General features: G+C 43.9%; 1 protein-coding gene across 1 annotated transcript in view; it reads right to left on the reverse strand.

Annotated features, from left to right (window-relative positions):
- Positions 1–10,907: 10,907 nt before the first annotated feature.
- The window catches only part of MMS22L (MMS22 like, DNA repair protein), a 239,496-nt gene continuing 236,453 nt past the window's right edge, over positions 10,908–13,950 (reverse strand). The window contains exon 24 of the mRNA XM_082251696.1: positions 10,908–11,187. Coding sequence (XP_082107822.1) covers positions 11,100–11,187 — 88 coding nt within the window. The 3' untranslated portion in view covers positions 10,908–11,099. The remainder of the gene's footprint in view (positions 11,188–13,950) is intronic.

Consider the following 13,950-nt stretch of genomic DNA (forward strand, 5'->3'; position numbering starts at 1 on the left):
CAGGCGTCCCTAGAGCTATCTGGCCCCGACCATCCGAGAAAGTCTGGTCGTTTTCTGTTCCCACACATTTATCAGATACCTGATTGCTATCAGGAAGGGTGATCTTTTCTGGTTGAACCTCAGGGACCGAAGTCACCCGGCTAGAGGCTTCTTGGCCTGTCTGGTCAACCAGATCCGATTCCTGTGGGGAATTGAGACTAATCTTAGGAAAAGGTAAAGGAAAAGATCTATTCAGGGAACGGTGACTACCGCTCCATGTAGTACTTAAATGTTGGAAGGGAAGAATCGCACCGGTAGTAGTAGTTGATGCTCGATCTAATGTCCTGAATACCGGTGAAAACGTCCCCCCACCCTCAAACCGGGTGGGGGCGCACCTTCAGGCTGTGTACTCCTTTGCTTCGGGTTTGGCTGAGTTGGTCCTCTGTTTGTCCGACCAGCCTTTCTTGAACCCTCCTGGAGGAGTCTTGCCTTTCCCGCTAGTTCCAGCCGGGCGTGCGAACCCTTTATGGGCGGTAAAGAAAGGTCCTCGCTTGTTGAGAGGTCCCTTAGCTTTAGCAGCCTGTGGCAAAAAAGTGCTCTTGCCCCCAGTGGCATCCTTAATGATTTCATCTAGGGTGGCCCCAAATAGACGATTCCCCTGAAAGGGGAGATTCGTCAAGGTCTTTTTGGAACCTAGGTCAGCTGACCAGCATTTTAACCACAGCACACGTCTGAGGATTACCGCTGACATAGATGCATGCCCTAATAGGGGAGTAGTGTCCAAGGCTGCGTCACAGATAAACTGTAGCCCTTGTATAATCTGTTCCATCAAATCAGATGTTTCCTGGGGAATATCTTTTCCCCTAAGGTCTTGGCGTACCAATCTCGCCCATTCCGTAAGTGTCTGGGAAACTAGACCAATAACAATTACTGGTCTAAATGCTGACCCTATCAGAGAGAAGATGGTGCGGGACTCTGCTTCCATCTTTCGATCCACCGGATCCTTAAAGGACGAAGTGTCCTCCACTGGGATAACCGTGGCTTTATTCAGCCTGGAAATAGGTGGATCCACCACTGGTGGTACCGTCCATTTCTTAATGATGGATTCCTCAAACGGATAGCGTCTAGCAATACGCTTGGAAATAGTAAAGGTACGTTTAGAATGCTCCCATTCTCCTTTAATCTTATTACCAAAACACTTGGGTACAGGAAAAACCTTCACCGTTTTGATGGGCTTGTTAGTACCAAAAGGAATCTCTGTATCAGTTGCTTCTGCCGGTAAAACCTCAAGTTTTAAGGTTTCCTGCACTGCCACAACTAGTGCGTCCACCAATGCTTCTTCCTGAATTATAGCGGGAGAAGAAACGTCCTCCTCACTGTCTGAGGGAGCTTTACCTGAGGTAACAGCCCTTGCAGAGGGACCTGCAACTGCAGTGACCATCTCTGAATCTGAGTCAGAGGTGTCAGATAATATAGGGGTAGGCGGGGGTCGCTTCCTTGACCCTTGTCCCTGACAGGCCGCCTCCACCCGAGCCACCATAGACTCCAAAATTGCTGTAAATGCCTCTACACTCTGTGCACCGGCGGGTCCCGTGGCCCCCTCGAGGGAAACAGGTGGGGGAATTTGTGTGGCAGGGTCCATGATTATTCCAGTAACTTCCCGGATAATATAATTCAAAAATAAAAAAAACTTTTTTTTTTTTTCACAGACCCCCAGCGCCACAAAAGCCCCTTAGTGTTACCTGCTAGGGATCCCTATCGATCGAGAGAGAGAGAGAGATAGACCCCCAGGCTCACCACTTGATGCTCAGAGTTTAACTGCAACAGGTTACAGCGCTGTCTTGACAAACAGGAAGTATTTTGGCTGGCTGCCCAGGAAGAAAGGAGGCGGCTCCGCCCCTCTGCACGCCTTCCGGCGCCTCCCCTAGCTCCACGAGGTGTTTGGATCACCTCAAACATGGCCGCCCCCATGCTGGAGACACGAGGCTACGCCAAAATGGCGGCTCGTGCAATCCAGCAAAAAAAATGGCGTGTACCGAATAGCGGTGTGCTGCAGGGCACACAACACTATCTCTGCATGGGGATTTTTGGCGTGGTTGGCGGTACCGGCCCTGGCGGACCTCATGGCCGTTCGGAAGGCCTGCTATAGCTGGAGATTTGACTAGGAAGGCAGTCTACATGTCCGTGGCTTCTGACTGGTAGGTACCTTATTCTTATCACAGTAAGATTCCCAGACTGCCACTGATTACAATCTTTTAAACATGTATACAATTAGATTGTTAGCTCCCAAACCAAGCCTCCTGGCTTTTTGCACATAAAATCACACTCAAAGTAGGGGGATCTGTGCCATATTATAGGATAGAGGGGGACTCTATCTTACCATACAGAGAGGGGCCCGCGTTCACCACAAGACCCGTCAGGGGGAAAAGGGGGAACATGCTACTCACCATACCGGAACCAGGCGGGCACCAACTCCTGACAGTACCCCTCTCCATCGGGGCGGGAGGGCTGTCGACCAATACGGACGCCGTGACTCATGGTCTTTGGCGTTTCAGCGAGACGTTTAACTCGCGGGGTCAGTCCCTTAATGGGACTTTGTCGCGGCCGACCCAGCGCGGAGCTATGGCCTGCACGCGCTCGTAGGCTGAACTGGGGTGACCACCGGATCTCAACATCCAGCCCGTCGCCCAGTTCAGCTTTCTTGCTTGACGATCTCACAGGAACACTGGAGAAAAAAGCTGTCTAAAAAATCTTTTTAAGAAAAAAATCTTGCCAGGACCGAAGATCCCAGCAAGGTATCTAGGTCCTTACTCCTAACTAGACAGAAAATAACTGATTTGCTGAGGCAGAGAGAGAGAGGATATACCCTCTGGGACTGCCCCTAGGGTGTGGCCAGAGCATTTTAATTTCCTGTCTAGTCCTGCTCCTGTGGAGGCAACATAACCCGAAGGTGCTGTATCACCGAGGACTACGTCTGTCAATGAGCGATAGAGAAAAGGGTTCTTGGATTGGTTTGCGCAAAAGTTAGTGCGTTTACTATTTACGGGAAAGATTTATGTAATTTCTATTGTTTTTTTTTTAACTAGTAATGGCGGTGATCTGCGATTTTTTTGCGGGACTGCGACATTGCGGCGGACAGATCGAACCCCTGACTGACATTTTTGACACTTTTGGGGGTACCAGTGACATTACTACAGTAATCAGTGCTATACATATGCACTGTTACTGTAAAAATGATACTGGCAGGGAAGAGGCTAACTTTATTGGTGATAAGTGGGTTAAATGTATCCCTAGGGGCGTGATTCTGTGGGGGGGGGCGTGGCTTGTGATGTAACCACAGAGACCTATGATCCTACATAGCAGGATCGTATAGTCTCTGCAGTTATATCAGGGAGAATGACAGATGGCTGTGTTTACATCAGCCGTCTGCCTTTCTCCCTCTCCAGCGGGAAATCGCGAGTGGCCGGCGGCTCGCTCAGGGATGTCAGGGAACGAGCGGGGGCGGGAGTTCGCCCCCTAGAGGCTCGTGGGCGAGTGACGTACCGGTACGTCACTTTGCCCAGGAGGGGCTGACCGCCGCCGTATATAACAGTGCGGCGGTCGGCAAGTGGTTAAACTTAGGAAATATACCATTTGATGAAAAAAAAAACATAAGGTAATTTTGATACTACGGTGTTGCATCCTCTATTCTAACACTCGAAACATCTAGGAACTGAGGAGACCAGTTGCTAGTGTTTTGGGAGAGGAATGTTGTCCCATGCTTGCGTAATATAGCATTCTAAATGCTCAACAGTCTTGGGTCTTTGTTGTATTTTTAATTTCAAGATGTGTCAAATATTTTTAATTAGTGAAAGGCTTGGACAGCAGGCAGGTCAGTTAAGCATCCAGGCTCTGCTACTATGAAGCTATGCTGTTGTCTAAGATGCAGTATGTGGTTTAGCATTGTTGTCCTGCTGAAATATGCAAGTCCTTTCCTGTAAAAGATGTCCCCTGGATGGACACATATGCTGCTCCACGGCTCCATGCATACTAACGTGTTTCATAAGCGTAAAAAAAAGCTACAAAAAACAGCCAACTTCTAGTAGCTTTTAGAAGCATTAGCATTTTATTAAACACAGCTGCAGAAAGGAGACAAACAGCGCACATCCGACCTTGCGTGATAACGTTTATTCAAAACACATACCAAGTCAGTTCCACTCACATGTCCAATAAAAATGACAGGCATTTCAGCAAGGACCTTCTCCCCCTCTCGGATGGCCTACGGTATGCCCTGCAACCGACGATCCGCCCAGGACACTGCCACTGCCGGTCCGACTATCTCCGGTCGGTCCAGGTACCTGCGTGCTGGTCCACAGTGCGCCTGCGCACAGACCCGCCGGCTACTCCCGACTGTGCGCGTGCGCCACAGTCTCGGCCGAGGCTACACTGGATACCAGACAAGGGTGAGTGAGAAGGATCACCTGTGCTGCTGAAAGGTTGCCAAGACTACATGTTTCGGAGGCAAAGCCTCCTTCTTCAGGTCCCACCCCTGCTCCTCCCCAGCCTCTTTTTATACATGACCCCACCAATATCATTTATCTCAACGGGCCAGACCAGGAGATGATCCATCCCATATGGGAGGGGGGGAAAACAAGGGACTTGCAAGCAACCCAATATACATACATTGCCTAATACAATTCCATGTGGAGCTAATAGACACTTTCATAAAACAATATATATTATATATATAAAAAACCTTATAAAAATTAAATAAAAATATTTGTGTATATGATGGTTGTACTCAAGACCATAGAAAAACCACAGAAGAAGAAAAAAAAAAAAAAGGTGATACCTTAACACATGAGGATGAATAAATCAGATGATCGTACTGACCTCTATTTCCTCGTTCAGCCCCCCTGGGGACATGGAACAGAGCGAGAAAATCCAACAGGTCTCCTGCCTACATAATCTGGAAAACCTTTCACCCTCCAGAAGGGACATGGGCATGGCCTCAATACCAAACAGTTCCAGGCCTTGTGTGCAACCTCCATGCACCTTGCAGAAGTGCCTAGGCACCCTGTGTTTGTCTTTTTTCTGCTCTTTAAGGAGGCAATGTTCTCCGCACCTAGTACGCAGGGCCCGGACGGTCCTCCCTACATAGAGCATACCACATGGGCACTTAAGGCCATATACTACGAACTTGGTATTGCAGCAGATAAATTGCTGGATTTTGAACGATCGACCATCCTTCAAAGTTAAACTATGTTTCCCATGCTCCATAAAGGAACAGGCCATGCATCTGCTCTGTTTACACCTATAAGACCCTATCAAGTTTAGAACCATGGGAATATTTTTTACTTTTTGTGTTTGTTTTCGGGTCTTGATTTTGCTAGGTGCTACTATGCTCTTTACACTATTAACATGCCTGAAGAGGATTTTAGGCTTTTATGGTAGTACTCGGCTAAGAGCCGTCTTGCCCCAAGATAGGCCAGGGTTTCTGAATAGCCCTCTTTATGGCTCAGTGCTGATCATTGAACTTTGTGCTAAATAATATAGCACGAGCGGCCCCATCCCGCACCTTAGGTTCCATTAGACCACACCCTTCCAGGTACGGATCCCTTGCTCTATGTATATGTTCTTTGGAGTACCCTTTCTCTACAAATTTTTTCTCTAGAATATTCGCCCGAGAAAGGTACTCCACAGTGCCCATGCAGTTCCTACGCAGTCGGCAGAATTGGCTGTATGGAATGTTATCCTTCCACTTTGGAAGATGGCAACTCTCACGATGCAGGTAAGAATTACCAGCCGTCTCCTTGAAGTGGGTCTTCAATGTTAGAGCCCCATCTTGGCAACTCTAAATCCAGAAACACCAGGGAATTTGTGTCTACCACATGTGGGAACTTGATACCAAAAGGGGTTGGCATTACAGTATGCAACAAATTTTTCAACCATTTCAAGAGTGCCATCCCAGATGATGAGCACGTATTGCCCGTAGTATACTAGGTGTTGGACAAAGGGGTTCTGGGTCCATATATGGAATTTCTCCCAGAAACCCATAAATAGATTTGCATAACAGGGTGCAAAATGTGCACCCATGGCGGTGCCTGATATTTGCCTGTAATACACACACTGAAATTCAAAATAGTTCCTCTCCAATGCAAATTTAATACATGCGCAAATGAACTCTGACTGGAAAGGATGCATGTAGTCAGTTTCTGACAAAAAATGTTCCACAGCCCTTAGTCCACCCTCATGGGGGATAGATGTACATAATGAGCTTACATCCAGAGATAGCCACAGATACCCAGGTTCCCACTTATACTTCTGTAGAATATCCAATACAAAAAGAGTCCCCAATGTTGGCCGGGAGGGACGTCATCAACGGTTTGGTATTGAGGCCATGCCCATGTCCCTTCTGGAGGGTGAAAGGTTTTCAAGATTATGTAGGCAAGAGAGCTTTTGGATTTTCTCGCTCGGTTCCATGTCCTCTGGGGGGCTGAACGAGGAAATAGAGGTCAGTACGATCATCTGATTTATTTATCCTCATGTGTTGTTGAGGTATTACCTTTTTTTTTTTTTTCTTCTGTGGCTTGTTGCTATGGTCTTGAGTACAATCATCATATACACAAATATTTTTATTACATTTTTATAAGGTTTTATATATATATATATATATATATATATATATAAAATGCCTCGGCCGAGACTGTGGCAGACGCGCGCAGTCGGGGGTAGCCGGCGGGTCTGTGCGCAGGCGCACTGTGGACCCACACGCAGGTACCTGGAAGGGAGACCGGAGATAGACAGACCAGCAGTGGCGGTGTCCTGGGCGGATCGTCGGTTGCAGGGCATACCGTAGGCCATCCGAGAGGGAGAAGGTCCTTGCTGAAGTGCCTGTCATTTTTATTGGACATGTGAGTGGAACTGATTTGGTATGCGTTATGTGTTTTGAATAAACGTTATCATGCAAGGTCGGCTGTGCGCGGTTTGTCTCCTTTCTGCAGCTGTGTTTCTTTGATTGAGTCCGCCACCCAGTGGATCTAAGGAGGAGCTGTAACGACCACGCACTGAAAGTAGCACACCACATTGAACTGGGGACTGTTCATCGGATCAGCGCATGTTCTGGTGATATACTGCAATTTATGTGTATATTGGTGTTAGCATTTTATTAGTGTTTTTTCAGTACATGGAGAAAAAAAAGCGGTTAGTAGCATTCAAAAGCAATTAGGAGCATTTCGTGTTTTTTTTTTTCCTCGCTGGAAAAACGCTCCAAAAAAAAAAAAAAAAAACTCTACAAAAACAATTTTCTGCTCCTAGATGCTGAAGCTCAAAAAATGCTAAAAGCCTAAAGTAGTGTACATAGACACATAGGATAACACCAATTAGCTTCTAGGAGCTTAACAAAAATGCTAATGTGCATGAGTAAATCTGTCAGCATTGACGGTGCCTTTCCAGATGTGAAAGCTGTCCATTCCATGCACCCCCATACCATCAGAGATGCAGGCTTTTGAACTGAGCACTGATAACCAGAAAGGTCCCTCTCCTCTTTAGTCCACAAAAAGAGGCGCCCATGGTTGACAAAAAAAAAAAAAAAGAAAATTATACTTGTCCTATTACAGAACAGTTTTACACTTTGCAACAGACCATTTTAAAACAGCTTTGGCCCAGAGAAGACAGTGGTGTTTCTGGATCATGTTCAGATATGGCTTCTCCTTTGCATGATAGAGCTTGCATTTTTGGATAGCACAGCAAACTTTGTTCACAGACATTTGTGGAAGTATTCCTGAGCCCATGCAGTGATGTCTATCACAGAATCATACTGGTTTCTAATGCAGTGCCGCATGAGGGCTCAACGATCACCGGCATCCAATATTGCATTTCGGCCTTGTCCCTTACGCACAGATATTTCTCCAGATTCTCAGAATTGTTTAATATTATGTACTAAAGAATATGATATATATTTAAAGTCTTTTCAGTTTTATTGCAAATTATTCTGAAATAGTTTGGCAGCTTTTAGACAGAGCTTTTAAAACAGTCTGGTGAACCTCTGCCAATCTTTACTTCTGAGACACTGACTCTCTAAGATGCTTTTTAAAGCCAGTCATGTTACTGACCTATAGCCAATTAACCAAATTAGTTGCAAAATGTTCTTCCAACTTTCCCTGGTTAGTACCACTTTTTGTTCCCCGTCAACTTTTTGGAGACGTTTTGCTGCCATCAATTAAAAAAAAAAAAAAAAAAAAAAAAAAAGTACATTTCCTCACGTTAAACTTTTGATATTTTCTACTGTAAATAAAATTTGGGTTTAAAAGACTTGTAAATCACTGCTTTGTTTTAATGTAGAGCATCCAAACTTTTTTTTTTTGGAATTGGGGTTGTAGTTCTTCAACCCAAAAAAAGCATGGATCCTGACAAGCCACTAAAGTTCCATTTTCTCATGGGTGTAATTTCAAATCACGAAGCCACCAATAGCCAGGTTTAAAAAAGGTCCCCTATCATGTGACATCTCCCTTATAAAGGTGCCTTCCTCTGGAACAATATCGCTTGTTTTTCTGAAAGACTGAATCGGATATTGGTCTTGTAAACCAGGTTAATTATTTAAAACAGACCAATACTTAGACAAGCTTTCCATTTAAACGGTGATAAGTACTTTGCGACAGCTGGCATTTTTAAGATTCTTTGCCCAGGCCCAATAATTAATTTTTTTTACACATGCCAGAGTGCTGTGTGGCTGCGAAGCCAAAAAACTAGAGGTGCGAGTTATTACCAGGCCTACCCTGATGACACTAATGACAAACATAAGGGACACCCAGTAATCCAGGGAGGAGTGGGTAAGATATGCCTTTGATGATATAAAACCACTGGTAGGCTTCTTTGGGATTAGAAGGTGTATGTGTAGTGCACAGTGATATATGTACACATTTTTTCCTGCCTCGTTCTGCCTGCATTCCTCTTGCTGCCACTTGTCTTGGGAAAGTGCTCATTACTGAGTCAAGCATCTTGTTTTCTTCATAGCTAGGTTATCGGACCAACAGCGGAGTGAGGGGCTCCCAGTCCAACCACGTAGCTAGACTTTAATTTAAGTTCATTCTTCTTCCTCATGAATGTACACATAGCACCCCATACTGACAGAAAAACACAGAATTGTTGACATTGTTGCAGATTTATTAAAAAAGAAAAACTGAAATATCACATGGTCCTAAGTATTCAGACCCTTTGCTGTGACACTCGTATATTTAACTCAGGTGCTTTCCATTTCTTCTGATCATCCTTGAGATGGTTCTACACCTTCATTTGAGTCCAGCTGTGTTTGATTATACTGATTGGACTTGATTAGGAAAGCCACACACCTGTCTATATAAGACCTTCCAGATCACAATACATGTCAGAGCAAATGAGAATCATGAGGTCAAAGGAACTGCCTGAAGAGCTCAGAGACAGAATTGTGGCAAGGCACAGATCTGGCCAAGGTTACAAAAAGATTTATGCTGCACTTAAGGTTCCTAAGAGCACAGTGGCCTCCATAATCCTCAAATGGAAGACGTTTGGGACGACCAGAACCCTTCCTAGAGCTGGCCGTCCGGCCAAACAGCTATCGGGGGAGAAGAGCCTTGGTGAGAGAGGTAAAGAAGAACCCAAATATCACTGTGGCTGAGCTCCAGAGATGCAGTCAGGAGATGGGAGAAAGTTGTAGAAAGTCAACCATCACTGCAGCCCTCCACCAGTCGGGGCGTTATGGCAGAGTGGCCCGACGGAAGCCTCTCCTCAGTGTAAGACACATGAAAGCCCGCATGGAGTTTGCTAAAAAACACCTGAAGGACCCCAAGATGGTGAGAAATAAGATTCTCTGGTCTGATGAGACCAAAATAGAACTTTTTGGCCTTAATTCTAAGCGGTATGTGTGGAGAAAACCAGGCACTGCTCATCACCTGTCCAATACAGTACCAACAGTGAAGCATGGTGGTGGCAGCATCATGCTGTGGGGGTGTTTTTCAGCTGCAGGGACAGGACGACTGGTTGCAATCGAGGGAAAGATGAAAGCGGCCAAGTACAGGGATATCCTGGACAAAAACCTTCTCCAGAGTGCTCTGGACCTCAGACTGGGCCGAAGGTTTACCTTCCAACAAGACAATGACCCTAAGCACACAGCTAAAATAACGAAGGAGTGGCTTCACAACAACTCCGTGACTGTTCTTGAATGGCCCAGCCGGAGCCCTGACTTAAACCCAATTGAGCATCTCTGGAGAGACCTAAAAATGGCTGTCCACCAACGTTTACCATCCAACCTGACAGAACTGGAGAGGATCTGCAAGGAGGAATGGCAGAAGATCCCCAAATCCAGGTGTGAAAGACTTGTTGCATATTTCCCAAAAAGACTCCTGGCTGTATTAGATCAAAAGGGGGCTTCTACTAAATACTGAGCAAAGGGTCTGAATACTTAGGACCATGTGATATTTCAGTTTTTCTTTTTTAATAAATCTGCAACAATGTCAACAATTCTGTGTTTTTCTGTCAGTATGGGGTGCTATGTGTACATTCATGAGGAAGAAGAATGAACCTAAATGATTTTAGCAAATGGCTGCAATATAACAAAGAGTGAAAAATTTAAGGGGGTCTGAATACTTTCCGTACCCACTGTATGTATATATATATATATATATATATATATATATATATACATATATACATACATGACAAGCATTAAAATATATTGTAGAACTGATTGTGGCAGATTAACAAAGCAACACTTGTAAAGAGAACAAAATATTTTATACTTCGAATTAAAAAAATCATTATTTTGAGGCTAAGGTGCATATTATACAGCTTGTTACAACAAAACAAATTGACACAAAAACATTTGAACATCACAAATTCATTTAAAAAATATTTTCATAGGGAAGGATGACTACATATTTTACTCAAGAGCTCTACAAAGACAAAGTAAAGTCCATATTGCACATTTAAGCAAGGCCAACAAACATGGTTTTAGTATTGCTGTAAGTCCAACATAAATACTTGTTTTCTTTAAAATTTCACAGGCCCAAGTTAACTCCATCCCTAAGTAGACTGATAAAAGTCTACAGAATTTAGCTTCCATTAAACATGACAGTTGTGTTTTAGGCAATAGTTTTGATATTGGTTCAGGACGAAAGTCTTTCCTTTTCTAGTGCCTGGAGCTCATTTTGTCCAAGTTCACCCAAGTGAGACAGCAATCTTTTGTAAGCCTCCCTGTAAACAAACAATGCATTTACTTTTAGACAGAAGAAAAAACAGATATTTAAAAAAAAAAAAAAAAAACATCTGAGAACAGCAGAGGATGGACTGACTCCCCTTTCATCTTATATGAAGCTTAAATGATCTAACAGCAATCTACATATGAGGCACTTTTCACTGATATGGCTGTGGGCCAGCAGGCTTATGGTTGGAAATCACTGGCTTGGAATACAAGTACATACAGTACATCGAAACCTATATAGGTTTTGGCTTCTTGAAGCCAGGTCAACTGTCCCTCATTTTAGTGGTGGTATCAAAATGGTAGCATATGAGCTCCTTCTGATGCCATCAACACTTGGCAGTACTATAGCAAATAACACATTGCCATTTTTCATTCCCTTCTTTCATTGATGCCTTCATCTTCTTGCCATCAGTGACTTTACAGATAAAATGTAGCAATGTATAGGGGTGCCTAAATTCAGGATACATTGCAAATTTTGTGGACATTAAAATAAAAAATTGGACATTCAAAACAAAAGCCAACCCACCAGCACAGACAGTGTTTCTAGTACCAGTCATGTGATCAAATGCCTAGGTATCGGTTCATACAATCTTTCCTGATGGGAAGAATCAGAAAACTGGTATTCTGTTTGCCCCTTTAACATGGTTCACCTAATACCAATGTTCTGGGTATAAAACACCACTGGAAGAAACCAGATGCTGCATTTGTCTTGAAAAGGCAAAGATTTCAAGTCCCTTTGTTATTTTTTTATAACAAAATCTAACAAACTGGTAATGTACCTTTAAAGTAATCCTGTCACAAAGCTATACAATTCAAACTGAGCATATGTCGAAAAAAAAGGCGTAAAGCAAATTTAGTGAAAGCTCCATGTCAAAAGGGCTGGTGGATAAAGGCAGCTGAAAATAAATAACCTGTAGTGGTGAAGTTTATCCCACCTGTTGAGTCCCCTTATTGGTCCATACAAGTAAACCATCACTAGAGTGATCATTAAGGAATATTGGAAGGGGTGGGTCAAACCCAATGCAAGATTTGTATGAAATCTTTTATGGCTATATATAACAATTATTTACATGCTTTTTTTTTTGGAAGGCAACCTGATGATGCCTTTTTTTTTTACCAGGATTTGGGCAGATTTTAACATTTGTCTGTATGCCTCTATTATTTTCTTTTATTTATTTTTTACTTACAGAAACCCAGTTGGCCTTCAAGCCAGAGAAACTATTGTTTTTATTTACGTCAAACTTGGGCCAACAGCACATTTAGAGGCGGTTCACACTGGGGCGACCTGTCAGGCGACCTGGTCGCCTGCCATAGAGAAGCTGTGGACCCGTTCTAATAGGAGCGACACAAGTCGCTCCGACTTAGAAAAAGGGTCCGGAGCTTCTTTGGGGCGACCCGGAGCGACCTGCATAGACTTCAATGTTATGAAGTCCGTGCCGGCCGCTCCGAGGTCGCGGTGCGAGCAGCGCACCGCGACTTGTGAGGTCGCCCCGGCAAGTAGGATCGCTCTAATGTGAACAGGCTCTTAGGGTCCATTCACACTAGCGCGACTTGTCAGACGACCAAGTCGCCTGACAAGTCGCGGTCGGTCGCTCGCCATTGATTAGCACAGGACCCGTTCTAATAGGAGCGACACAAGTCCCTCCGACTTAGGAAAGGGTCCTTTACTACTTTGGGGCGACCTGGAGGCGACTTGCATTGACTTCAATTATATGAAGTCTGTGCAAGTCGCGGTGCACCGCGACTTCACAGGTCGCCCCTGGAAGTCGGATCACGCCAGTCTGAATGGGCTGTAAAAGTGGTTTAAACACACAAGGAAACATTTAATTCCAGCTTAACATTTCTTAGAGGTGATGGCTGCATTTATTTACTTTTTAGGCTTGCTTTCTTCTATTTTTATCTTGTGATCCTGTCCGTAAGTCTATTTTTCAAAAGAACAAGCTCTCCAGCAGAATGCATCAGTTACAAAGATGAGACCGAACATTTGACATTGGCAGGGGTGCTTAAAATGATCAGCTTTTATGTAAAAGCTTTATCCCCAAAGAAAAAACCCTTTGCTGTAACTGATTATAAAGCGTTAGCTGGTGTTTGGCTTCAATTTGTTAGCGTATTTAAAATGTGCTATTACATCTAACACTCTCCTTCCAACAGACCAATGATGCTCCTGTCCATTAGAGTGCCATCTGTGCTCATTCATGAAGAGATTGGAAGTGTGAGACTGGCCAGATCACTAGCTAAAATCAGAGGTAAAAAAGTATAGGAAAACAAATGCAGCCACTACATCTTATGACTGGTAAGATGCAATATATTACATTATTATATTGGGTTTATTACCACTTTAAGAAGTGAAGCAAAGTCAGTTGTGCAGTTCTTCCAAGCAGGTAACAATTATCCTGCACATGTAACAATTATCTCTCACATTTTAAAGAATACACACTAAAACAAGCCTTTTTATCACATTATCTCTAAATAAAATGATTCACACTAACAAAAGAAACTGCACATTTTTTTTTTAAACAATATAGAGAAGGGTTTTTAAAGCACACCCATGTTTACATCCTCCCTTGCACAAGGAGATAATATGATCAAAAGTCTAGGCCTTTTTACTCTACATGAGCTGCTGTGGGGAGGGAGCAGTACCATTTTCTCCAGGTAAGGTTTGCCTTATTTGGGCAAGTTAGGTTTGCCTCTGCAACACTTTTAACAAAGCTTTTTGTTGGCCTTTGGGTACAGGTCAATTCCCATTACCAGATCTA

This window comes from Pelophylax lessonae (genome assembly GCF_965119305.1).
Source record: "Pelophylax lessonae genome assembly, chromosome: 3".
Taxonomy (NCBI): Eukaryota; Metazoa; Chordata; class Amphibia; order Anura; family Ranidae; genus Pelophylax; species Pelophylax lessonae.